Source organism: Clavelina lepadiformis, chromosome 6 (assembly GCF_947623445.1).
Source record: "Clavelina lepadiformis chromosome 6, kaClaLepa1.1, whole genome shotgun sequence".
Lineage (NCBI taxonomy): Eukaryota > Metazoa > Chordata > Ascidiacea > Aplousobranchia > Clavelinidae > Clavelina > Clavelina lepadiformis.
The window spans coordinates 6730817-6755816 of NC_135245.1; the positions used below are offsets into that span (position 1 = coordinate 6730817).

At 34.6% G+C, this 25000-nt stretch overlaps 4 protein-coding genes and 1 long non-coding RNA gene across 7 annotated transcripts; 2 read left to right on the forward strand and 3 right to left on the reverse strand.

Moving 5' to 3' along the window:
- The first annotated feature begins 3838 nt into the window (after positions 1-3838).
- On the forward strand, positions 3839-10353 carry LOC143461764 (deubiquitinase DESI2-like). The gene is made up of 6 exons (XM_076959627.1): positions 3839-4071; positions 5965-6005; positions 7745-7817; positions 8113-8206; positions 8817-8958; positions 9483-10353. The coding sequence occupies exons 2-6, from the start codon at positions 5967-5969 to the stop codon at positions 9663-9665; spliced, it is 531 nt and encodes a 176-aa protein (XP_076815742.1). The 5' UTR covers positions 3839-4071; positions 5965-5966; the 3' UTR covers positions 9666-10353.
- A 90-nt stretch (positions 10354-10443) lies between these two features.
- On the reverse strand, positions 10444-12326 carry LOC143461766 (uncharacterized). The gene is made up of 6 exons (XM_076959631.1): positions 12175-12326; positions 11871-11951; positions 11603-11676; positions 11262-11360; positions 11147-11170; positions 10444-10777 (listed from the first exon to the last, which is right to left on the reverse strand). The coding sequence occupies exons 2-6, from the start codon at positions 11942-11944 to the stop codon at positions 10638-10640; spliced, it is 411 nt and encodes a 136-aa protein (XP_076815746.1). The 5' UTR covers positions 11945-11951; positions 12175-12326; the 3' UTR covers positions 10444-10637.
- A 277-nt stretch (positions 12327-12603) lies between these two features.
- LOC143461765 (uncharacterized) lies at positions 12604-18387 on the reverse strand. 3 transcript variants are annotated; one of them, XR_013118078.1, is made up of 3 exons: positions 18217-18387; positions 12954-13321; positions 12604-12810 (listed from the first exon to the last, which is right to left on the reverse strand). XR_013118078.1 is itself a non-coding variant. In XM_076959628.1 (2 exons), the coding sequence occupies exon 2, from the start codon at positions 16402-16404 to the stop codon at positions 15964-15966; it is 441 nt and encodes a 146-aa protein (XP_076815743.1). In that variant the 5' UTR covers positions 16405-16974; positions 18217-18387; the 3' UTR covers positions 13924-15963. The 3 variants fall into 2 exon arrangements, 2 of the variants coding, with proteins under 2 accessions (XP_076815743.1, XP_076815744.1); XM_076959628.1 differs by lacking the exons at positions 12604-12810; positions 12954-13321 and adding an exon at positions 13924-16974.
- LOC143461767 (uncharacterized) lies at positions 13761-18057 on the forward strand. The gene is made up of 2 exons (XR_013118079.1): positions 13761-13917; positions 17249-18057. It is a non-coding gene; the product is annotated as an uncharacterized LOC143461767 (long non-coding RNA).
- A 661-nt stretch (positions 18388-19048) lies between the features above and the next one.
- LOC143463331 (uncharacterized) lies at positions 19049-24141 on the reverse strand. The gene is made up of 11 exons (XM_076961794.1): positions 24013-24141; positions 23636-23754; positions 23436-23533; positions 23193-23322; positions 22940-23021; positions 22676-22845; positions 20542-21614; positions 20229-20462; positions 19897-19955; positions 19597-19760; positions 19049-19518 (listed from the first exon to the last, which is right to left on the reverse strand). Exons 1-11 carry the CDS (start codon positions 24017-24019, stop codon positions 19345-19347), a joined length of 2310 nt encoding a protein of 769 aa, XP_076817909.1. The 5' UTR covers positions 24020-24141; the 3' UTR covers positions 19049-19344.
- Positions 24142-25000: the final 859 nt, after the last annotated feature.

Sequence of the window (25000 nt, forward strand, 5' to 3'; positions counted from 1 at the left end):
GCGACTTAAACCCAGCGTTGATTCTTCAAGCTCTGGTTACTGAGCTGGCCTTTGTACAAGTTCCTGTAGGATAAACACACATATTTTTTAGTTTTGTATTTTTTCAATTGTAGGCCTATTGCCCGAAATTGAGAGTTTATCAGGACTACTGAACAGGAGCCACCGTCATTAATGTCTTGACCAAGGGGATTTCATGGTAGCGCAATACGGTAGGCCTATAACGTAACTTGGTACACGGACCGCATTATTGTAAGTCCAGCCTGCCCAGGGCTGTAATCACTCGGCTAACGACCCGAACTCAAGGGAAGAAGAGCAAACTAAACTTAAAGAAGAGCACGGGAAGAGTAAAAAGTAGCCTATACTCTCCGTATCCGTTGCAAATATGGAATATAAACTTGTACCAAAATAAATGGCTGCATTTGATGGGATCATTCGGGTGCAATTGATCAGTTTCTCACTTTCTAGTCTCAGCTCTTTCACCTTTTCTCTTTTAATTGGCTTATTGCTTCTTCTCTGTTTCTGTTATTTACGGGGAAAAAACTGCTTGCGTAACTGCCGTGAAATGTCAAACGAGGCCATTATTCATTGCAAATTTGTCGCAATATCTTTTTGTTTGATTTGACGAAAAAGCAAATCTTTGGGTCAAAGCAAGAGTAAAGCTCGGATTCGAAAAAATACTTAAAAATAGTGACTTTCGTGCTCATTTTTGGTACATATTAAAGACAATTATTCCAACAAAGGACAACTTATTTTGGACGTTTTTCAGTTTTATTTGGCTCCTAGCAGCAGAGGCGAAGCTAGAGTTTTGACCGCCCGGGGACAGAGGCGCAGTTTTTGACCCTACTTTTCAAAATAAATAAAAAGTGCAAACACTAAAGATGCGAGCTGTAGTGGAATTTGCTGTCAGAGGCATATTTTCTGGGTTTTCTAACTCATTAACTACAATACAGTATTGTAGAGGCCCACACATCATTAAAATTTTGTAAGCATCATGCAAACCTCTGATCTTATTTGGCGCTCCATATGGCTGCGCCCGGGACAGATGTCTCCCCTTACCCCCACCCCAAGCTACGACTATGTCTAGCAGTATTCAGAAGGGCTGCGTATCCAGTTTTGATACACTCACAACTTAAATGTTAAACCAAACCATAATTCATAGTTTCCGCATCTTCCATTACGCTTATTATAACGTAATTTTAACAGTGACTAAAACAACTTCTAACGCATTTCAAGTTTAAAATTAACATACATTTGATTTTTCGGATCCCCTAATTGCCGTTCAGAATTCAGATTAGTATTGAAATTTCCGCACTTCCTCAATTCCGCCTTCTTAGCTTCCGCCGAACTACTTTCCAATCTAAATCAGTTCCAATTAAACCCTAAATAACTTAAGTCAACTTTTTGCATACCAATTCTTGTAACCTAACCGCCTATGTTTAACTATGGACTGCCTGAGCTAGTTTATAGTCAGACTGAGGAAAGTCTCTACACGATCAACCATGCTTATTCCCAGAGATTATTACTCATTCCGCTGATTCTAATCAACTGTATTATAGGCCTAACAATCGTTATTAGGCTTAGTAGGCTAGGCCTATATACTTACCAAATCGCCAAAGTCCGCCGCGTATGACACAGCGCACAAGGCTACCATAGACATAGCCTACCGGCCCGACAGAAAAGTAAGCATAGGCAAGCCAACAGCAGTTTTCGACAAGAAAATTGTGTGTGGAAAGATGCAAATTTTGGCGTGGTGGCATACACTGAAGTTTTAATTCTTTGTTTATTTATTATACATTGGCGTTCAAGCAAACCGCTTTTCTTTGTTTTTTTATAAATCCATTTGAAGATAAAAAGTTTGGGGTGCACGTTGATATGGTATGGTAATTCGTTTCGTAGTACACCTGAAGAAGCAAGCTTATGTTTGCAAAAGCTCTTGTAGAAAAAGGAAAATAAAGTTAAACTTCAGAGTGTCAAAATCCTGTTTTTTATTTCACTTTGATGTTTGGTTAACATGGTTCAGATAACATCAACTTTGTAAATGGCAGTTACATAAATACCTTTATTAGTTCAACCGTTTACAACTTCTCCACGTAAAATAATTTTGGGTCTTATAATAGATTGATGCGATTCTATATCTGCTCACACAGAGCGTGCACACACGACGGCTAGTACAATCGAATGACCTCGTCTAGTAATGCAAATGACACAGGTATGACACAAACTTAAAGGGAATAGTAATTAATTGTAAACAATAGCAATTAACGGAAATTAAAGTTAAGCATACTGTTTCCACATTAGGTGTGCCAGTTAGGAAAGAAGGAAATCACATAAAATAAAATGAATGAACTTACAGTTTCATTGGTCAACAATTTCATGAACATAAAAACAATTTCATTTGAACATTATCACAGGTCTTGTGCGAAAATGCACAACCACAATATGCATTTGTATACTAGACCCCAGCTACTCGAATTGTGATGTCGCTTGGTTTTGCAATTCTGCACTAAACCTGTAATTTGACTATCGCGTTGTCATATAAAGAAATTGCATTGTCCCCATTCAAAAGCACGAAGCAAAGCATTTTGTTATATGTTAAAAATTATGCTAATACTCAATTTTCTGAAAATTATGTTCCTATTAGGTTTACTAATGCTTCTCCTTTCGCAATTCATTTAGTCAAATATAGATGCAAATTTTCAAACTAACTCCGTTCCTGCGAAATGGTTATCATTATTACGCACACTTCTTTCTATTATTGTGATAATGTGGTTGATCTATTTGAAACATAACTTAAGAGCAACAAATATCTCCTTAGTTTTGTATAATATTATATCTTAAAATTTTGGGTGAGCGCTACCTTATGGCAGTTTTGTAAGTTACAGCTACCCCAACAGTGCTTCCTTTTTGCGTTTTGCATCCTTCAAATGTTTAGTTTTTGCAGAAAAATGGTTTTCAACTTTGTGTAAACTTGTACATGCCGGTATATAGGGCCCCCCTATGTATAAGCCCACTAGCGGTTTTCATGTCCAGATTATTGCTTTGAGCGTATACTCGCCGTATAAGCCCATGCCAAGTTTTTTCCTTTGAAAGCAATAGAATAATTGAACCCCATACCATGAAATCTTTGTCTAAGATGTTTGCTCGCCATCGCCACAACTCTATAACAATGCTTTGTGCTTTTGAACAAAAGACGTCCTATAACGTAATCGTTATCAAACAGCAACACAACTTCTTACAATTTACAATTCTTCAAATTTCCTGTTTGGCTGAATATTTACTATTTATTTTTTTATTACGTTGTTAAATGAATTTGAACTCACACATGCATTTGTTCACTTTTGTAAATACTGTAATAAAAACATTAACTTCACCTGCCTTTCCTGCAAATAATCACGGCCAGGACAACCAAGTTAACTCATGTGGAAAGCTGAAAGTGCAATACCATAACAGCAATGAAAAACTTAATTGAGTGTTGATTAGGACAGAACTCAAGTCAGTTGTATCGGCAGAAATGATTTTATGGGGTCAGAGTGAAATTTTTTAGGTGACATTTCATACTCAGTGTATAAGCCCACTGCTAATTTTTTAACTGGTTTGGACACCCTCAAAAGTGAGCTACGCGATAATAATGTGCTGTTTGCTTAAGTCCCCAGATTTGTTACTCACCTTGTGTTGGCAAATTCTTTTTCTAATTTAGGCAAATCCTGGGTCTATTGCAGAAGTGGACAATCGCAGAATGCCTTTGCATCCATGTAACGTCACCTGGCTGTTCACTTTCGCACAAGACCCCAAATTCTTTTGTAATATAATGATATCATCATGAAATCATAAGCACTGTAAAACTTGTTATGTTTTATGCAGGAAAGCAAAAGAGACTCAGCTTTTGCAGAAACATAAGTACTAGGTCTAGACATCATGGAAAAGTGAAACTTATAAGTTGCATTTGAATATAAATTTATTCATACTGTCATACTAATCTGTGCTTGGTGACCCTGACAGTTTTTCTATTTTGTTTTGTACTTTCACCTTTTAGTTCATTTTTATTGTTGACAAATATACAAACAATTTGAGGTAAGAATTTGTTATATGATATTGCATGCATTGCTGTTAAAATATAGTTTGAACGAGGTGTATGAGGATTGTGCCACCCAGCTGTGAATTATAGAGTGGGAAGGCAGAATATAGGTTCATCCCCTTGGTTTTGATCCTCATCTAACTCGTGCAACCTCTTATAAATTATTCTTTTCTTATTTTATGTTATCACCGTTGATGTTTTGCCCTAATTGCAATAGATAATAGTTTTTGAAATCTCCTGCACTGTCATTGAGTGGGCTGGGCATAAATACAATTGAGGATAATTAGGGTAGTGTATAAAAGAAACTAGAAAGCATATCACAGGTCGGATTTCTGAAAACGCTTCAACTATAACATAATAATACATTTTTCCCATTTGGTGTTGTCACTGGTGATGTGTCCAGCCAGTTACTGGTATTAAACCGCAAAACTTTTTAAGCAAGTCCAAAGAATGTATTCAACTTCCGTAAATAAACTTCATAATGTGTAGTTTAACCAATTCAATTATGTGATGAATAACAATGCATAAATCTATCAAATCGTTCACCCTTGAAGTGTCACAATAACGAGTGATGTTAAAAACATCGCAAAAATAGTTCTGGCGTTATTTGAAAATTTGTTTACAGCTTTTAGATAACATCAATAAAGTATGGTTGTAATATCGGCTTTTGATTAATAAAATGTTTTTTACTGTTTTGGCTCTTGTTACTTGTTCTATGTATCAATAGAAAAGCTTAGAATGCGTCATATTTTACCAACATAATATCACTCAACCCGTTGTTAACGATGTTCAATCATTTTAGCCGGAGACCAAAGTAAAAAGGCTGCTCTTGAAAATTGCTCCAAAGATGTGAATTATTTGATAAAGTCAAATGTTTGTTTCTCATTCATAATTACGACTATGTATGTAAGTGTAATTAGTTTCAATGAAAAGAAAAAGAAAGAATAATTTGCTTTGAAGCTTTTTGCACAGTGAGTTGGCGATTGCCATGTTTTCAGATAAGTCCAGCAATTTGTCTTTGATAGCATCTTTAGTGAAGAGCACTTGCTTTAACTATGCTGAGAAATTCGTTTTACGTTTACAGATTAAATAAAAGTAGGCATAATATTTTTCTTTAGACAAGTTGGAAAAGCAGGTCAGGTCACTTCATAAAATGTATTGTGATAATGCATTACATAACTACACAGCAACAATAATATTGTGCCGATCTTGCAAGCTCATAATTGGCAAACCCCCAACTTTCAATTTGCCCCCCATTTTTTCATTTTCTTTTGAAAAATCAACGCCTATGCTTTCTAACATTAAAACTCTTTGATAGATGCTTGCTTTAATGCAACTTTTAAATTTTTATTCCTACCATTTTAAATCTTGTACTCGGAACCTAAAAAAATGTTTTTTTTATCTTTCAGAAACTGTTTCATCCCTTGTTACACATTTTTAAAACTATTTAAAAAGTATTAGGAAATTTAGAACCGCCGCTGCAGATTCATTTGCAGTATGCGTTTGTCTTGCCCTAACTTGTGTGTCTGCACACACGCCAACAATCGCTAAATATCAGTCCGAGATGCTTAACGAGTAGCTAAAATAAATCATTTATGATTTAAAAATTGCAAATTAAAATTTTTTACATAAAAATGGAATAATGGTCGTTTTAGGCGGGGTTTATTTAGTTGTTTCATGCCAACTTTATTGCTGTTGTGATCTGGATACTGGAATGAACATAATGGCAAAACACAATGTAATACTTGTAATAGCAAGATCTTTTATTTCACATTGTGATAAGGGGGTTCCCATTAACTAGAGTTCTTCTATGAATGTAGGCCTGTATATTTGTTGAATGACTTTGCAATTATTTTATTTAACAGCAGTAAGCCTTTGTATATTTACAGATATGGCTGGAGCACCTGTCATCTTGAATGTTTACGATATGGTAAGTAAAATTATATATTATAATATATTTAATATATATACGTATATATTGGTTGGTGCTAAAAATGATAACACTTTTCAATTTCAGGTTTTTTAAAATGTTTAAAAAATTTGGTTTTTATATTAATATACACTTATATTATTATATAAACCATATTCATCATTTTTTAACCATTTCAGCTTTATAGGTTGAATTACATTGAAATTGTAGCCTATTACAAATTTTTTGTCAAAAAGTTCAATGCCAGTTACTGCGCGTCTGATCAGTGGATCAAGGACGACCGTTTTTAAATTAGAAGAACTAAATTTGAAAACCTTTTTTTTCCAAGTGTTTGAAGTATGGTATGAGAATATGATCTTAATCAATTTCTTTTACATTACTTTAAAAAGATTTCTTGAATATTGCATGTGCGAGGCTAGCTGCTAGGCAATTGGTAAGAATAGAACGCAGTTGGTCGTTTGAGTTGAAAATATCTGAGTTACGAATAAAACCTATGTGCTACATTGGTAGTAAGGATGTGCCGTGGTGATTATTATTTGGGTTCGTGCGAAACCAAATAATAATTAAATAACTGACACAAACGAATCTCAAGGCTATTCGTAACAGCACCAAATGATACCAAATCTTGCTGGTATCATGACCTAATTGCTAAAAATAAATGATCAAATGGTATGGTATGATAATGTTTATTCTCGAACTGAGTGAAATCTTTGCATGACTTAAACTCTGCAATGATTGCTCATTGCTTGAGCCTAGTTTTCGAGCTAGCCTTTGTATAATTTCTGATTGTCATACATTTTTTGTTTTGTTTTGTTTTTTGATTTTTTTATGGTACTGCCTGAATTTAGAACTGCCCACCAGTTCTACTGGACAGGAGCAAGTGTCGTTAATGCCTTGCCCAAAGACACTGCAATGACAAAATGTTGACTTTCGTTGAGCTTAGCCAGGAAAATAAATCACCATTTGTTAGTAAAGTAGATAAATTTGTAAGTAATAATTGTATTTGGGTTTGCCGTTGTTAGCATTTGGGTTCACCCGAATCTTCCACACAGGCGATATTTGGCGAATCTACCCGGATTTGTTGTTCGTATCAGCCCATCCTTAATTGGTAGTAACTTCTGCCTCCTTATAACTTTTAAGGTTTGTTTCATTTTTGGTGATTCCAGTATTAAAAATATTTTATTTTTTATAAACTACTGCTGCAGAGAGGTGTTGCAGTTACTAGCAAAATTAGAAAATTTCTTTTTTGTGACGTTTCAGCTGGGCAGACTGATTTTAGATCTTCTGAGAAATTACACTCCTACATGTAATACTTCTATAATCCTTTTTTACCAATACCATTGTTGTAATATTAATGTTTGTTGACTTTTTTGGGTGCTATGCTTATAAATTAACACTTTTTACAACATAACAGATTGCAAGTTTTTCCAAACTTGAAATTATTTGAAACATTTTGTATATCGTTTCATATGTGATTTATTTAAAATCCTAGGTTCATGATGAAAGTTGGTTAAGCTGATTATGACATGAGTTAGTTTTGTCTTATTCCCTTTAAGCAGAAACAGTTCTGTATGACAATGGTAATTAACACATGACAGGTTTTCAACACATTTTTGTCATCATTGTGCTTCATTAAACTACTCTTCAGTTACCTATATTTGCCACATGGCACTGTGGTTGTGCTACCTTTTTTGTTCAAATGAAACATCATTTGATAATAGTTTATATGTATTTTACAGTATTGGATAAATGAATATACTTCTAACATTGGACTCGGTGTCTATCATTCAGGCATTGAAGTGTACAACAGAGGTATATAATTAATTAAATGTTGCACGAATCATTAAATGCTATTTATCCCCAACAGTGTGCGCATTGCAACTTTGGAATTAATTTGTGGTAGATAATGACCATCAAAGTTTTTATGTTACATTTTTTCAAGGACAAACTTTGTGAAAGATGTTTTAGCATAAACTCCAGTGTAGGAATGTGTTTATTAAGTTGCTATAAGATGTGTTGCCTAAGGATTGCATATCTTTTGCTTTTTATGAAAAGCTTGTCTGCATGTCAGCAATAAAATTCTGCATTTTATGTTGTTATCAAATAGAATTTGCGTATGGTGGTCACCAGTATCCCTTTACTGGTGTTTTTGAAATTGTGCCACGAGACACAACAGAATTGGGAGAAGCTTTTCATTTCAGGTATAAACACTCTACTTAAAAAATGTTAGGTCTTGTAATTTTGGATGTTAATTGTAAGATGTATATATGAAACTGAATATGAAAGTAAAATTCAAGAAGCATTGAACTTGATAAAATGGATATATAAAACATGTATTAACATGTTAACATAAGCATAAACATATTGGGATGGCTTGGATGGTTTTGTGAAAAACTTCTCAAAAGCCAGTTTTTTGGCGAGAATATATTGTAATTGCCTATGGTATGTCATTGCCTATTGTCAAATTATGCTTGGTGAATGGTATTATTCCATTTGTCCTGTCTTGCTCCGTATTATTGTTGTTCTTTACAAGTGTTGAAGTACGTAGTTTTTATGCACATGCTTAAGTATAACGCCCTATCTAATTTATTCTGCGTGTCATACTTGTTACAGCTGATATGATTAATATTATGCTGGAAGGATAAGTGAATGTTAAATGAAACATGTACTGCATTAATTGTAGTGCATCTACATTGTATTATTTTTTAATATTTCAACACTTTGTATTAATCTGATTTTTTGATTGGACAAGTTGTTTTCATTTACTATTAATGCTATATTACACATTTGTGTTTTTGGTGTTGGTTCTAGAGAGAGCATTGTTCTTGGAATGACCGACTTCACTCAGAGTGACGTAGAGAGTATAACAGAACAACTTGGCAAGGAATATAAAGGAAATGCTTATCATTTGATGCACAAGAACTGCAACCATTTCACTTCTGCTTTGGGAGAAGTAGGTGTTTCTTCATGCATATGCTTTTTATTACAAACATGAAGACCATGGCCAGCAAATATAAATACGCCTGTAGTTAGGTAAATTGTTTAATGTGGTTGAACACATAAAAATGTTTTGTGCAAGAATTCCAGAAAATTGACTGCAAGGTAAGGTCCTCATTTGCTTCAATATAGCCTTGGCCAGTGGCCTTGATAAAAGTGACTTCAGCTTTCAATTCTCGATTATTAATCCTATCCCATAACAATTTAACTTTCCATGCAACGTTTTTAATCTCGACATGAATCACGCAAAGCAATAAAATGTAAGGACCTGAGCGCTTGTGCTTGAACTTAACTTTTATTCATGACATAATCATGCGTTCAATGTTATGAGACCATTTTGGTTCAAAAGTAGTCAGTGTTTTCTTCTGTAAATACATGTATTATTACTTATTAGCCTTTCCACACTAGTTAAGAACTACTTGACATATTATTCTATAGAAGTCATGTATGTATAACTAATTTTGCTGTTTCCTTACATAGATATTATGTGGAAGGACAATACCAAGGTGGATAAACAGGCTTGCCTATGTCAGCTCTTGCATACCATTTTTACAAAGATGTTTGCCTCAAGAATGGCTTACCCCTGTTGCATTGGCAAACAACATCGGGGAACAACCATTCGACCAGTTTTCTGACATTGGTTCTAGCCACAGAAGGACATGATTGGCCTATTTTTACACATTTTATGGTAAATCCTACGCTTGCACATAGCCTGTTGACATTATACAATTGAAGGCAGTTGGTTTCTTACCGTTCATCACGGTCATAACAATGCATCTTTGTCACTGTCAAGTAGAGATGTCGAGTTCCTTAAACTACCAGCACCGGCGTGTTTATATGTTGACAGACAACATTTTAGATTTGTGGGTCAACATTTTGTCATAAAGGCAGCTAACCATAAAGAGTAGATTAATACCTTTTCAAAACTAAAATAGCTTGTTGGAATGAAAATGCTTCTTTACACTGGTTTTAAAATAGTTGCATTTAAAATCAATTTAAAAGTTAATAAGAATATTTTGTTTATAATCATCAATTAATCCCAAGTCAACTTGTAAAAATTTGTATTTCATCAAGCGCTTGTTCCTTGTAGTTTTAATCTGTGTAATTTAAGGAGCGATTGCAGCGTTGGATTTGCATAACACTGTGTATTTTGTGAATTTCTAAAGGATTTACTGTGGTAGAGAAGAAATTTCTTGGGGAAAGCACAAATATTAAACTCAGTACATGTTAAGTGGCAATAATTCATGCGAAGATATCGGACATCTTTTGCGTCACTTTTTGGTTCTTGTATTTTAGTTATAAAGTTATGATTTGCTTTATTTTTTGTGAGCATTAAATTTTATGCCCGGCAGATATTTCTTTACGATTTATTTTGGGAATTTTGTTTTGTCTTTTGTCAATGATCATTAAAATATCAGTATTATGCAGAAATTGAAAACTAGACTATATACAACATGTAATGAATTCAAAACTTCTACGTACAAGTCAAGTTGCAATGACATTAAGTGGACTACAAATGAATTACATTAACTGCAAATTATAGTTAGCAACAATCAGCAAAACGTTCCAGTTCTAATCCAAAGTAACAAAGCAACGGTTTAATCCGTGAACAAGTTTAAAAACACTGCACGCAGTCTAGTCTTCATCATATACATGGGAATGCATTTCTGAAGGTAGTTCCATGGTGTGGTCTTGATATTTCTCATGGAGTTGCACTTCTCTGCTTCCATCAGGTCTTGTAATGCTGGCCGATATCGCTTCCTTTTCTTCCCATTCTATGTAAGAGATGACAGGTAGTTAACCACAGTTATTTGCTAACAGATAGCTCTTAATCTGTTCCTTAGAAGACCGCAACGATATGATATTGCGGTTACATTTATTGAACTAGACTGCATGTTGAATGCAAAGCCAAAACTAACGTGTTTCAAGTAAAGTTTTATTGACCATCCTTGAGTAGCTCAGTAGAAACAGCGCTAGAGGCGTAGCCTAATAGTAAAAAGTTCTATAGTTTAAAAACCGTTGAGATGATCTAATGGCCCACTAAACACGCAAGTGAGTAGACACGCGTACACTGAGAATCACCGGTCATAATGGTTGACAAATACGAGAGAATGAGCACGTTGCCGTGTTGAAATTATGCTTACCTCTACGTTCAGAAGACTTCCCTTCTGAAAATGAAGTCATGGTTAATTAAAATAAATTAGGAGTTGTCAATTCTATTTTTCTTACTGCCGATGCTAGAATCGGAGCAAATCTTACTTGATAGCTTGTGAAACTCCTTTGTCCTAGTCTGCCGTGTTCCATCGGGTGATATTATTTCAGTCGTTTTGTTGATATGGATCTCACAAAGTAAGTTTCCTGCGTGAGAGAACAAGAGAATTTAAAATACGAAATATCCATTAAACCAAGGCTTCGATAAATCTATAGCAATAGGCCTACTGGAATCTAATTTCTAAACTTAAGTGAACAAATAGATCGTTATAGGTTGTATTATTCGGGAGTTTTAGACACAATGATGGGGGCGACAAATCATCCATCCAGCGATAAACTTTACTTAAAAAGACAACTTTGAACTTGTGCTATGCTGACGTTTTTCTTACTTGCAGTTTCTTGTTGTTCTCTTAAACTTTCATTCTTTGAGTTATCGTTTGGTCCATTTCGTCCGTTGATGATACTTGAAAATAGTAAAAAATTAATATTTTATGTGCTGTGCACAATAAAAAATAATACGTTAATATCATTGTATTAACTTAAACTATATAGGCTGATACTGTATTTTATACGGAAGCCTCTTATTACGGCCGGCAAATATGTTCATCATGACCGTTTTCGAGTATAGAAAAAGAACCAAAAACTTAGCAAATATACTTGCGTATGAAGACAACTATCTTCAAGTTTGAAAAAGACTGTGAAATTCTGTTACCGAGTTCTTGGTTGTCCATTTGTTGGCTGTTAAAAATACTAAGTTATTAGTAACGGCTTAAGGTTTTAAATTTCATGAACAAGTAATAGCATTTTTTTTTACGAACGAACGAGCACAATGTATTTTACTTTATGCTGTCCGCTTTCATTGAATCATTAACGATGCTTGCTTTTCTGGACATAATTTGAAATAAAGTGCAAAGCCTATGTTAACCCTACAGTTGAATTCAGCCAGTTAAAAAGTACCTACCAGTAGGTGAGAACTGGCAAACTTTATCAAAAGCAACCTGTCATTCAAGAGGCGTTTTAATTTACCGAATAAAAGCAAACTAACTAGCTAAATTCCTACGAAACGCGGTCAACAATCGAATCAGAAATTTGTCCAGAAAATGTGGCTTTCTATAATTAGGCTATATTTAAAGTAAGCCTGCCCCGTTTTAGTTAGTTTCTCCGAGACCAAGACAAACTCTTTTAAGTGTATAAACTCATTCTGGTGACGCGCACACTTGTACACCGTCTAGTTACTTAAAAAAAAAACAGTAAAATTCATTGTTCAAAAGCCAATGTAAATTTCTAAAGATTATAGATCCTTCACGCAAGACCTACGAAATCTGGAATGAAAATAGTCACTTACAAAGGCTATCCATTTTGGAAAAGTTTCAATTTTCGGCTCTTCAAATTTCGACTAATTGGTGATTTCACTTCTCGTTTGCGGGCGCCCGAAAAGTTTCAGTTCCTCTGTGTTGCACATTTATCTGCCATCATCGGTGCACTCCTATTTTATCGAGCTATACCATATATAGGCGGATGAAGAAATCCGAAGTCGCAGACAGTGCAGAACGTTGTTTACCAATAATAAAATAGCTGTTCGGCGAATCTATAGCAACTAGTAAAAATAATGAATTTAATTTGAACTGGTTACATGCAGGTAACATGTCGATTTCCACACTAAAATGAATTCATGGTAACGTAAATGAAGTCAAATTCACAGTAACGTCAAAAAACAGCTAACAGGGACTGTTCCCTTACATTTGTTTTTGACAAGCCAATATCAGGCATACCAATGTTCGTCCCGATAGAATTTTTTAGCGGAACAATAAAGACTCCTCATTCATGCAAGACCTAGATCATTTACGCAAAACCTACGAAATCTGGAATGAAAATAGTAAGTTACAAAAGCTATCCGTTTTGAAAAGGTTTCAATTGTCGGTTCTTCAAATTTTGACTAATTGTTGATTTCACTACCCGTTTGCAGGCGCCCGAAAAGTTTCAGTTCCTCTGTGTTGCATAACACACACATAATGAGCCATACCATAGGTATAGACAGATGAAGAAATCCGAAATCGCAGACAGTGCAGAACGTTGTTTACCAGTAATAAAATAGCTGTTCGTCGAATCTATAGGAGCAAGTAAAAACAATCAAGTTAATTTGAATTGGTTACATGCAGGTAACATGTGAATTATGGCACCAAAATGATTGTCAAATTCACAATAACGTTCGCCTGTTCGTTTGCTTATGCATTTGTTTTTGACAAGCCAATATCATGCATACCAATGTTAGTCCCGATAGAAGTTTTAGCGGAACAATAAAGACTCCTTTTCTAACAGTAGCAGGCTAGTTTTACTTTTATGCAGCTGTAAATGAGTGGCTTTTATAACATTTTAGTTTATTACGTTTTTGCAACGGCTTTGGTGGCATTTTGCTGAGGTTTTGCTTACTGAGCTCTAAAGTTTTCTTAAAACATATTAATAAAAATTTCACTCCCAAGTTAGAAAAAGTTTTGTAAAGTATGGTGCAATGCTAAGTGGACAACAGCATCCAAGCTGCAGCAATTCAAAATTTATGTAAATGTATACCGGTAGTGATTTTCAGTGTGATGTCAATTAACCTTTTGTGTTTGCCAATTGTTTATTATAGAAATTTGAATTAACTTTTTTGTTGGAAACGAACTTTGTTCTTAAAAAAAGATGGGAGGAGAAGAAAGTAAACCTAGTGAGTAATGCACATTAACTTTCTGAATTTTTTTTATACTTTATGAATACATTAAACAGGGAACGAGAATTTCGTTTAAATTCATATAAATATCCATTAAATCGTACTTAAGTTAAAACAAAAAATTTGAACAAGCTGACTTAATACCGTAGAAAATTTGATTACCACCTGCCGAAGTGTAGGCTCTTCATAAAGACTTTTTGTGAACGGTTATAAAATTTTATTTATCAAAATCTGACAGCTAGTGCGGCCGCTTGTGTTGGATAAATCATTTTTTGCTTATAGTTTTCAGTTTTTGTTTCTCTATTAAAAGGCTAAATATTTTGCGAAAAACAGTGAAAGTGCATGGCGTGAAAGCGTAAAGTGAGATTGAAGCTTTTTTTAAACGCTGTTGCATAAAAACTTCTACCAAGTTCACAAATAGCCTAAGCTCGCCTATAAAAAGTTACATGAATTAATTTCGTGTAATCAAATAATATTGCGTTCAGAAACTTTGTCAGTGGCTTTTCAAATGACTTGGCTTGAAAGTACACTTACTTTTTCATACGAACATGTAACAGCTTTTCTAAAAAGTTTAAAAAACTTCATTATGCAAAGGATGGATATAACGAACCGAACATAGTTTAAGAGGCATGTTTCAATGTGTTACTTGAACATTTAGTTCCTTGATGTGGCTCCTTTAATCACATTCTGTTCAAGTGTTTTATATATTAGACAATGGCACTGCCCAGGTGTGGCTGAATTCCGCCCACCATTTGGTGGTTTATACCAAACAAAGTAACAAACAGCAACAGCTATCGCGGTCAATTTTGCGCAGTAATGAACAAATTTTCATACAACGTCTTGCAATTTCTTTTTGCTCGATATTGATTTTTTACTCTGGTGCAAACTTGTACCCAACATTGTAGGCTACATACGTTTGTTATAGTTTATTTTAATATAATAACGGAGATCATTTTTTGCTTTATTAATATTACGTAATAAATATCGTTGACGAGTGTTAGAAAGTATTTTAATGTCTTTGGGAGCGCTATAAAAGACGTTACTAAGGAATGACGTGTTTCCTTCTTTAAACTCACATAACTGCCGATTTTACTCGCATACTTTAACGAAAGTTGCCCACTCAACACGTTGCGAAAACATGAACTGCAAGGTTTTGAGAAGTCATTAGGCTATCACCAAAAATGGATTAAAACATACGGACTTGCGCAAAGTGTTTTAGTTTATTACGATAGTTTTAGACTATCTTACCAAATTCCTCTGAATTACGTTGCTATGATAACACTGGCCAACAAAAAAATTCTGGCATGGAAGGTAAGAACGATTTTAGAGTGTATCAGGGGCGCTGAGCCCAAAAATGCAATTAGTTTTTGCAGATTGGCTCTAGTTTTTAAGATATTAGCGAATTTCGATATTTTTGGTACCTTTTAAATTTGAAGCTATAGGTTGCATTTTATCTTAAGGAACAGCCTTTATTAAATGTTGTTGTAAGTCTATCTGCACTAAAACCACAAGAATGAGCAAAAGCTAAAGACACAGTGAGATTAGCTAAAACAAGAAGTGCTGCATAAGTATATTCTTTTCCATATATTCAACACAAAAAATGCCCCATTTATTCGTATTTTCAACAGATTCTCCTAACATATTGCAATGTGTGAGACTAAGCTTCCAATACCACATTAAAAGTTGTTTGAAGTGAACAATAAATAGCAGTAATTTGGTAATAACAAACCAAGTATGCCTAAGCCTACACAAGAAAGACGACAATTTGTAAAAACAGACGAAATAAACAAGCAATCAATTTTTTCATTTGCCTTCTCAACTTCAGTCATATGTGATGGAAAAACTTAATCTTAAATTAATTTTTGTATTTGTGGCCCATCAAAAATTCCTGCTTTCAGCTTTTCAATACTAAGACCAGGAAATACTTTGCACAGGTGATCAAAACAAGCACCATCTTTATCTAAAGCCTTGACAAATTGTTTCATCAAACCCAATTTGATGTGCAATGTGGGTAAAATGATGCGATCACGACTGACCAAAGGTTCATTTACAATTTTTTTTTTCGTGCACAAGCTGTTCACGTATGGGCCATTCCTTTTTAATCCAACGTTGATAAGTGGCCCGATTATCCCAGTAACAAATAAACCAGGGATACTTGGTGTAGCCGCCTTGATGTCCTAAGAGAAAGTTGAACATTTTCAAATCAACGCATATCTCCCAGTTATGCTCAGTATAAAAAAGTTTCTTCAAGATCATCTTTACACTTTGGTAGTGTTCCTTTAAAACGACTGAGTGGCCAATTGGAACACAGGCAAACTTATTTCCGTTGCGAAGTAGCACACATTTCAAACTTTTTTTGGAGCTGTCAATGAATAACCTCCATTCTTCTGGTTTATATTCAAGTAGACCCATAGATGAAAGAAGTCCTTTAATGTTTTTACAGTATACAAAATTATCTTGTTGAGAGAAAAATTGCGTTAACATTTCTTCTCTGTCCCGGTAAAACGTTATTTTTGTTGCCGAATCAAGAATGTTATGCTATGTGTTGATGTTAAGGCTTATGTTAGTGCTTGATGGGAGATGATATAAACTAATCTAAGGTCTTATTTACCTCCCAAGCGAGAACTTTGTGCCAGACAACTCAACATTTGGGCAAAACTAAATAGCTGCTTCACATGGCTTCAGTTTTTGTTAACCTATGTTACTCACTAGCATACATATCTAACTGTTCATGGTATATGTAGTAAAAAGCAATATCTCAAAAACTAGGGCCAATTCAGCAAAAGTAATGGCATTTTCGGACTCAGCGCCCCTGATATACCCCTAAATCAGTCTAACATATCATGCCTTTTGAAAAAAAACTTTTTTGTTGGCCTGTGTAATAAGTCGCCCCTGATTTCAAGCCACAAAACGAGACAAAATCAAATTAAATGTTTTTGAGCAAAACGATAGTTCGGCAATGATACAAGACCATTAAATGATTCGTGACGTGATGATTTCTGGGAGTTCGTTTATGATAAAAACTCTTTGTGAGCCTTTTCCTCAGTTGTTTTCCTGCCGAAGAAAACAAGATAAAGTGTCGGGAAACGTTCAACAACAATACAAACTATACTGTGGGAATTTATTATGCGGAGGCTATGGTGTAATTACTACGCTATATGAATTACATATGTAGTGTGCGACTTTATTAATGCACCTTAAACAAACTTATAATAGAACTTAACCTATAAAATAGATAAGCTCAAAAGTAAATTATTGTAACAACTACATTAACAACAACCTTAAAGTACTAACATTAATTATTAACACTTTTTAAATTGTTCTACAGTGACAAAGATCACTGTGAAAAATACGGGAGCAACCATAAAAACCCCTGATGGTTTTCAAATTAAACTCGGAGACGGTACCGGAAGCACCTACGATGGTCCAGCGGACAGAGCTGACGAGTTTCTCAAGGCTGTTTCATCGCGAGACGAAGTTTTAGAAGCTCTGCAAGCCTACAATCATCGCAAAGGAACAAAAGACACAAAATACTTGAAAGATTAAATACTGTTTGTCATGGTGTTTGTTGGAATTTTGCTTGCTTACAATTTTTTTCGTTAATTGGTTAACAATAATTATGCGTTCACAATAACTGTTGATTATATAGAATACTTTGTTTAGCATCTTATTGACATGTACGGTTCATAATAATAAATTACTTAATTTGATTTACTAGTGTTTACTTATTGTATTTGCCGCTGTTGTAATTCTAGAAGTAAAAAATCATATTCTTACATTTCCTTGCGATTATCCTGGCTAATATAACTTTATATCAATACATAAGCAAGCAGTTAGTTTAATCTAATGTCATAAAATTACGTCTCGTGGACTTTAGTTTTTTTCAGTTCGTTTTTGTGTCTTTGAAATCTTGAAATCTCGGATTAAGTGCACCGGTTTGTGTTCCTTTGTTAGCAACTGTTTATTGCTGCCATCTGGTTACGTGATTAACATCATGACATGACCCGATTAAGTAATGTAATTTCCTTTCATTATTTTGAACCGTTGTAAATAATAACCCTATAAATGCTGTATAGTTTGTGGGGTATGTTACATCACGATACGTATTCTTCTTGCAAAGATTATGCTGCAAACTTATTGTCTTTTTCTATTCCCAAATTAAGTATAGAGCAATCACAATCTGTTCATTTCCTATCTTAACTATAAATGAACACAACAATTTCTGCGATAAACCAGGATGCAGGATTCCAAAGAAGGATTTATTTTACATCATTACATCTTACATTGTCCACATACCTTGCAAATTTCCTTTTTGCCTTTTTAGCAAACCCAAAAATATGCTCTTTTACGCAATGACTGATATGCAACATTTCGTGACATTCACCGCTCAGTACTCTAGCAAACTGCCTTTTATGGTCTTCCGTAATGCTATAAACTTGTAAACAGGACGGAGACATCTGTTGTCCACTAACTAAGTTACATCATACAGCGTGGTTTGTCCGATATTGCAACACATTTTATATCATGTAGATACACGTAATTTATTTCTACTCCCGTTAGTCACGATTTATCACTTTTGATGTCACCGAACTCTGGTTGACAATATAAACAACAAGCTTTGCTTTAATAATCCTCAATCAGATCTTAGATATGAGTCATACGGGCTTTGACGCCATGTTACAAAAGTTTTTAATTTGTAATGATTGTTACGACATTTGTTTTTGTATATGATGAATGTAATTCCTGTGGACAGAATTCTGAGCGATAATTCCAACTAACTGAGATAGTTTGAAGTTTTGGAATCAAAATAGAAATTGGTATATGATGGCCGCAAATTCATGCTTTTCGTATTAAAAGGAGATAGTTTTCGTAACACGTTAAACTTTCTTCTTTTTAATGCTACATTGTTAATATGATTATAAAATTGATTTATGGAAAGTCAATAAAACTAAAACTTAAGGTAGCAATACGCTTTTTGTTTGAGAGTTTAGCCGTAGAAGTAGAATTGCATTATAAGAACATCCAGGCTTCGTAACGAGGTAGGCTATATAGCAGCTATCTTATGGCAAGTAACGCTTGACAAAGCGACGTTTATCACGTTTGTACTACTTATACGTTGAGGTTCAATAGATATTCTTGTGGTTTATTGCAACTCGCAACGATCACCTTTTAGAAATCACATTAATATTAGAGTTTTAATTTGTTGGTTACAATGCACATACGGTCCGTGGTCCAAATCACATTCAGCAACCAAGAGCAAAAAGTTGCCACCTTCAACAAAAACACTACGGAACATGAAAGACTGCGTATAACTTACAGCGTAAAAACATACAAACAAACAGCATATGGCAAAGATAAAGAAATCACGGCAAGATGAATACTTTAGCATAAATAAGTACAAATATTGCAGTCGTTTTCAGATAACTAATGCACAAGAGAGCGGCATTTGCAATTCTTGCTTTCAGTGATTTGGAAACGTCGAAATGAATCTTTTTTCATGAGTTTGAAAATATGCAGCTGTGCATCGTCAAATATATCCTTACTCAGAGTGATAAGTTTTGATTTTATTTCGCTTCTGATTTTTGCATCAATATTAACCTACAAAAATGCAACCGCTTATAGCCTTAACCTACAACAAAAATTTTTGCACAATTTTTAATTGAAGTAATTTCTTACCTCCTTTGGAGATTCGCTTGTCAAATAACGTTCATAGATCTTGACCGCCACCTTTTGGCGTTTGTTTTGTTTGGCATTTTTGTAATTTTCGCAGTCTATCCAAAAATCGAGGTTTTCTTCGCTAAACTCATTTTGAAGAAATCGCCTGAAAGCTGAAATTTCAACTGAAAAATCAAAATAGATTGTCTTTTTATCATAAAATGTTATGATATATCTTCATATACATTTATATAAGCTTGAGTAGATATAATGAATGGAATATAACATGTCTCCTACAATATAAATATTATGAAGCTTTACCTTTGTTTTTTATGACGTCAGTAAACGACTTGGTTGATAGGTTACAGGCCGCACAAGTACTACAAAACATAAACGCATTTTCTCAAAGTCAAATAAACTCACCGGGATAAATACAGGTTTGATGCATGCGTATTTGTCCTTCACTTTTCGTTGCAATAAAAAAATACTGAAGACTAACCCAAATCAAAGCTTAACAAGATAGCAAAAAGGCAAAATATATGGGAGTACTCAAAGGGTTATAGCTTTTAATAATTTAACGCAATTTTCGTAAGCTTGAGTTTGCTACACCATTTGTGAGCTATTATCATATAAGATAGGAAGACAATACTCACTTTGAATCATTGTTTTTTACGCTGTTCGATCGTTTCAAGCGATTGGCTTCGTCGTCGTCGTCGTTGTTGTTGTCAGTGTTGTTATTATTATGGTTGTTGTTGTTGTTGTTGTTGTTGCTTTTATGTTTAAGTAGCCATCCCGTTGAGAATGACTTTGAAGGCTGAGTTTTCTTCAAAGAAAGCGATTCAGATGTTTCATGAGATTTCTTCTGAAACCAGCTTTTCAGTGAATATCTGAAAATATGTTTATGTTCATAACATCGTTTTAACAATAAGTAAAGACTAGAGAAAAAATGCAAATGAAAATGCTCACAAGGAATTTGGTCTCTTTTTTTGCAATTCCTCATCATATGAAGTTGACTTTTTCTTTTGAATTGCAACAACAGGGTCAGCCTCAGAAGAGTGATAACAACAATCGCGAGACAAGCTATCAAAATGTGACGATGCGGTTTTCTTTATTAAGTTATTTGCAGTTGCTTTGAGGACTACATCAACGGTTTTAACCTTTTCTAACGCCGATTGCTCGCCGTCAGATAAACCACTCGACGACGTTTGCGACAATAAAGTCACAACACTGTGATAACCCTTGTCCTCAGCTTCAGTTCGTGGTTTTTGCGAATTTGTTGAAGTATTGTCACAGGTTTTGCAATCCTTCAATGAGATTTTTTCAAGTGCAGTTTTCCCAACAGAAGAAAAATCTACGAACTTCTCATGAACAGATCTTTGGGCATTAAGTTTTCTTCTTCGGGCCATGTGACTCCTCATTCGATGTTCAACCAAACACGATCGAGTAATAAATTCATCATCGTCGTTATTTTCTTCTATGGCATACGATGTTTGTTTTGCAGAAATCTGGAAGGGTTTCTGAACTGTAAGCGATTGAGAATATTGGACTCTGTAATAATTACCTCCACTTGATTTGTTCTTTGGACCGTATTTATTAGGCAAAGTCTTACAAATCGCTGTGTTTATGTTTCGCCTTTGTTCAGCTTCATTTTCAAATTCACTTGAACTCTCAGTCTCCTCTGTGTTCCCAAAGTAACTCATCCGAAAGAGAAGGAGATCAGTGGAAGTGTAACTCTTCCTACGGATCAGCCTGCGACCAGTTGGAGTCTTTGCTCTGGCTGTCGGGGATTGGATGTTGCACAACTTTTTACTCTTTGCGTGGAGATTGGAAAAATTTTGAAATGAAGATGATTTGTTTTCTTGGCTAATAATTTGTTTTTCTTGACTTTGCGAAGATGCACAAGCGGAGTCAAGCATAAACGCCCTTTTAGGTGACGGTGCCTCCTTTTCGTCATAGTCGATATCATCGCGTTGTCTTTTGTTGCATTTTAAACGGGGTTTCGGCCTCGGTCTTTCATGTTCGTATACTTTGGTTGGTTTCTGAAGGAAAAATTTATTATTTTTTCTGTTTTAACCCCACATGTATAGAGTAATATATGTCAATTAATTATAAATAAGTTACTTAAACTTGAGGGATCTACATCACAATACTTAAAGACATTAAATGCGTTTAATAAAGAAACCAAAGATGCAAACATAAATATCAGCAGAAAAAGGTATAAATATATGTATATAAATGTTTCTAACGAGCTGGTATAAAAATGTCCAATTGAAAACAGTACTTTATAGCGCCTCCTGAATCTGGTGGCTGTGACCACTTTTTTATAATTATAAGAAAGAATATGTTGGGGTCACCAACTTCTAATTTTAGACCAAGTTAAAGCAGAGGAGGTTGAAATAATGGAATGTTAAATTATGGAATGTTTATCGAAATCGAAATGCTCGATTCCTGGTTGAAAAATAACATTATTTTAGCGTATAAGCGCTATTGCCAAACACTAAAAATCTGGAACGAACAAAACGTCTAAAAAAGTACTGCAATGCGCATTGCGCATACAGTGGCAGCCTGGCAGGTGGGCAATTATACGTTTACAATGAATTAGTTCCGCATCTTGCCCGATTAATCTAACTTTTATTACAAAAAATTACATGGTAAACTACCCATTCCTTTTAATATAGATCAAAGAACCATATGTCCATTGCGCTTCATTTATAATGGCAGCGTCGAATAGCGGTTTAGAAAGTTCGTCGTAAAACCGTTCGCTTCGGACCAACGACCGACTGCTGACTCTGTACGATTATAATTGCTGGCTTTGTGTTTGGATAAAGTTACCTCGCTGTTATTCTGTTGAAATCGGACGTTTAATCCTATTTGGCACAATTCATACAAAAAAATTCGCACCTAATCCCAAGTGCTTGAACATTTTTTTAAATGTAATCTATAATAATATGACCGACAATATAACACAATTCATGGCAAGTACAAACCATTTTGCATTAAACGAGGCTCATATACTCGCTCTTTTGAATAAAATATTGTACGTCATCTACACACTCAGTGCAAAGCAAGATGCTAAACAAACCAAGCGTAAGTTAATTACCGTGCTGTTCATATTGCTAATAACACTTATGGAGGAACTGTCGCTAGTCTCCGAATAGGCAGTGAGCTGACGATATCTGGGAGAATATTTCTCTTCTTCATCCGTATTGAAAATCCGAAGAGTCCTTACCTTCAGTTGTGGAGATTCTTCAAGTCGACTTGATTTGCGATCTGTAATCAGTGAAGTCAATATTGGTATGTATGTACTTGTTGCAAGTGACAAAGACCTTTCAGTTTTTTGTGGTTGAAATAAATGAAAACTCACATGAATTCTGCACGATTCTTACAGCGAGGTGTTTTTCCCGGCCTAGAGGTTCGCTTAATAAGTAATACCATCCTTGTACGATCTAAAAATGTATGTTTAACTAATTTTCCCAATCTACAGAACGAACTTTTGTACAAGCTTAAATTTGTTTACTACAAAATCATTCATTTTAGATAACTTGCCAAAAAAATGAAAACAGTTTTACATCAAAATATGATAAAAATATGTAAAACTGTGTGCACTCAGAACTTACCGAGTTCGACTTTAAAATCTTTTTCAGTCCAAAGCTCATGCAACCTATGAAAGTGGGTCGATGGCATTGTGCCTTGGTACACCAAGCAGATAGCAGAAGTCTTTTACTTGCAATTTGAGATGAAATATCACTAAAACAAAAGAGATGTTTAAAACAAAGACACTATTAATTCAAAAAGCGTAACCATTAACCATTCGAATATTTAGTATTTGCTCGTTATCATTTGCTGGTTAGTTAATTTACAAGGAAAACGTGTCATGTAGTGAAACTGCATTTGAAGTCACCAATTCCGGGTTGGTTTTATAACGAACACGTCGGTCATGATCAGGCGATAACGACAACTGCAAAAACGAAAAAAAGCACTTTATGCTGGAAACGGATGCAAGAAAACAAAAATTTGTATTTTGCACCGGTAAAATTTTACGGATTACAATTTAACGTACCTTTAAATAAACGAAACTTGATGAATCATGTGATGTGTAACAGTGTGGAAGTGACCTAAGGCCCAAAACCGTAACTGTAAGTTTTCGTGCTGACGTACAAACGACAAGTTTGACTTGACCTTGACACATAAAAATTCTTACAAATTGCTCATGTTATGATTTATAACATACAAAGCTAACAAAAACTTTTACTAGTTACATTAAAGTCTATGGAGAGATTCAGTTTATACAGTAATCTTAAAAATTTCCATAAATTTACGTTTGATGCTGTAAGCTTTCATTTGCCCACTACAGTATTGACAAATACAGTGTTTCAGCAGAACTCATTAAATAAAATGGGTGTTGCTGTCATGTTGTTTATTACGTCATAAAATTACCTCTCATTTTAAAGGAAAAATGTTGCCCACTTTTCTCTTCCACAGGTTACAAATGCAATATTACAGCCATAGCGTACACACTGAAATTAACCTAAACCTATAATCGACTAACCACCATTTGTATAACCTGCGTACACAATCGACATATCACAATAATATAAGCGTAAGATCTATTTGCCTATCTGTCCATTGGACTGGCCGTCCACGACTTTCCTGACCTGACAGAATAATTTCAAGTGGGAAGTGAACCTTGCAAAGTGATAATTAATGAGCCGTGTTCGGTGCAGGTGTGAGAAAGCTTTCATCATGTCACCAGTCGGTGGTCTGCAACTATTGTCCAATTTTCATCCCTTTCCCAGGTAATATAAGCGATAACAATTAATTAGCGATTATGTAACTAGTGATGTCATTATGACCTCTTCATTCTCAAACTTGGCAAAAAAAGATTTGTCTGGACCGGCGACGGTATTTGCAAAATTTTGCGCTGTTTTATACACAATAGTCTGATAATATCGTAATAAAATGTCTCAAAGCAAAAGCATTAGAGCCAAAGTATCTAGATGCAAAAACTTGAATTGCGAATGTTTCGAGTAATGACTCCATTCATTCACAAAGCGAGGTATAGATCTAATCTACAATCAAAATGTTTGCATCTACTCTGGCTCTAGTGATTTTGTTTTGAATTTCTCAACATTTTGCTCCTAAGTCTCAATAACTGTTTTACTGCTTTTCATGAAACTAAAGTTAAGTGAATACCTAAATAGAATATCTTCTATAAATTCGCAAAAAAAATTTGTGAAAAACCATGTAAGCTGTATGCATAAAGTAACAATTTTTTAAGCGACGTATAGCCTACTCACGTTATTCGGGTGTTTGTCGTGATGTTTCACTTTAAAAATTTTAACCGTTGGACTTTAACACGTATCCCTGACTACGGGTACTTTAATAGCTCCAAAACAACTCGATAGGTTTTACAAAGCTAATACTT

Coding starts and splice junctions, on each gene's coding strand:
- LOC143461764 (XM_076959627.1), top strand. CDS start 5,967: ATGGCTGGAGCACCTGTCATCTTGAATGTTTACGATATG. Junction 7,818..8,112: donor CATTGAAGTGTACAACAGAG/GTATATAATTAA, acceptor GTTATCAAATAG/AATTTGCGTATGGTGGTCAC. Junction 8,207..8,816: donor GGAGAAGCTTTTCATTTCAG/GTATAAACACTC, acceptor TGTTGGTTCTAG/AGAGAGCATTGTTCTTGGAA.
- LOC143461766 (XM_076959631.1), bottom strand. CDS start 11,944: ATGGACAACCAAGAACTCGGTAACAGAATTTCACAGTCTTTTTCAAAC. Junction 11,171..11,261: donor GGAGTTTCACAAGCTATCAA/GTAAGATTTGCT, acceptor CTTCATTTTCAG/AAGGGAAGTCTTCTGAACGT. Junction 10,778..11,146: donor GAAGTCTTCTGAACGTAGAG/GTAAGCATAATT, acceptor TCTCTTACATAG/AATGGGAAGAAAAGGAAGCG.
- LOC143461765 (XM_076959628.1), bottom strand. CDS start 16,404: ATGTTAACGCAATTTTTCTCTCAACAAGATAATTTTGTATACTGTAAA.
- LOC143463331 (XM_076961794.1), bottom strand. Junction 23,323..23,435: donor CTACATGACACGTTTTCCTT/GTAAATTAACTA, acceptor CTTTTGTTTTAG/TGATATTTCATCTCAAATTG. Junction 21,615..22,675: donor TTAGCAATATGAACAGCACG/GTAATTAACTTA, acceptor TTTTTCCTTCAG/AAACCAACCAAAGTATACGA.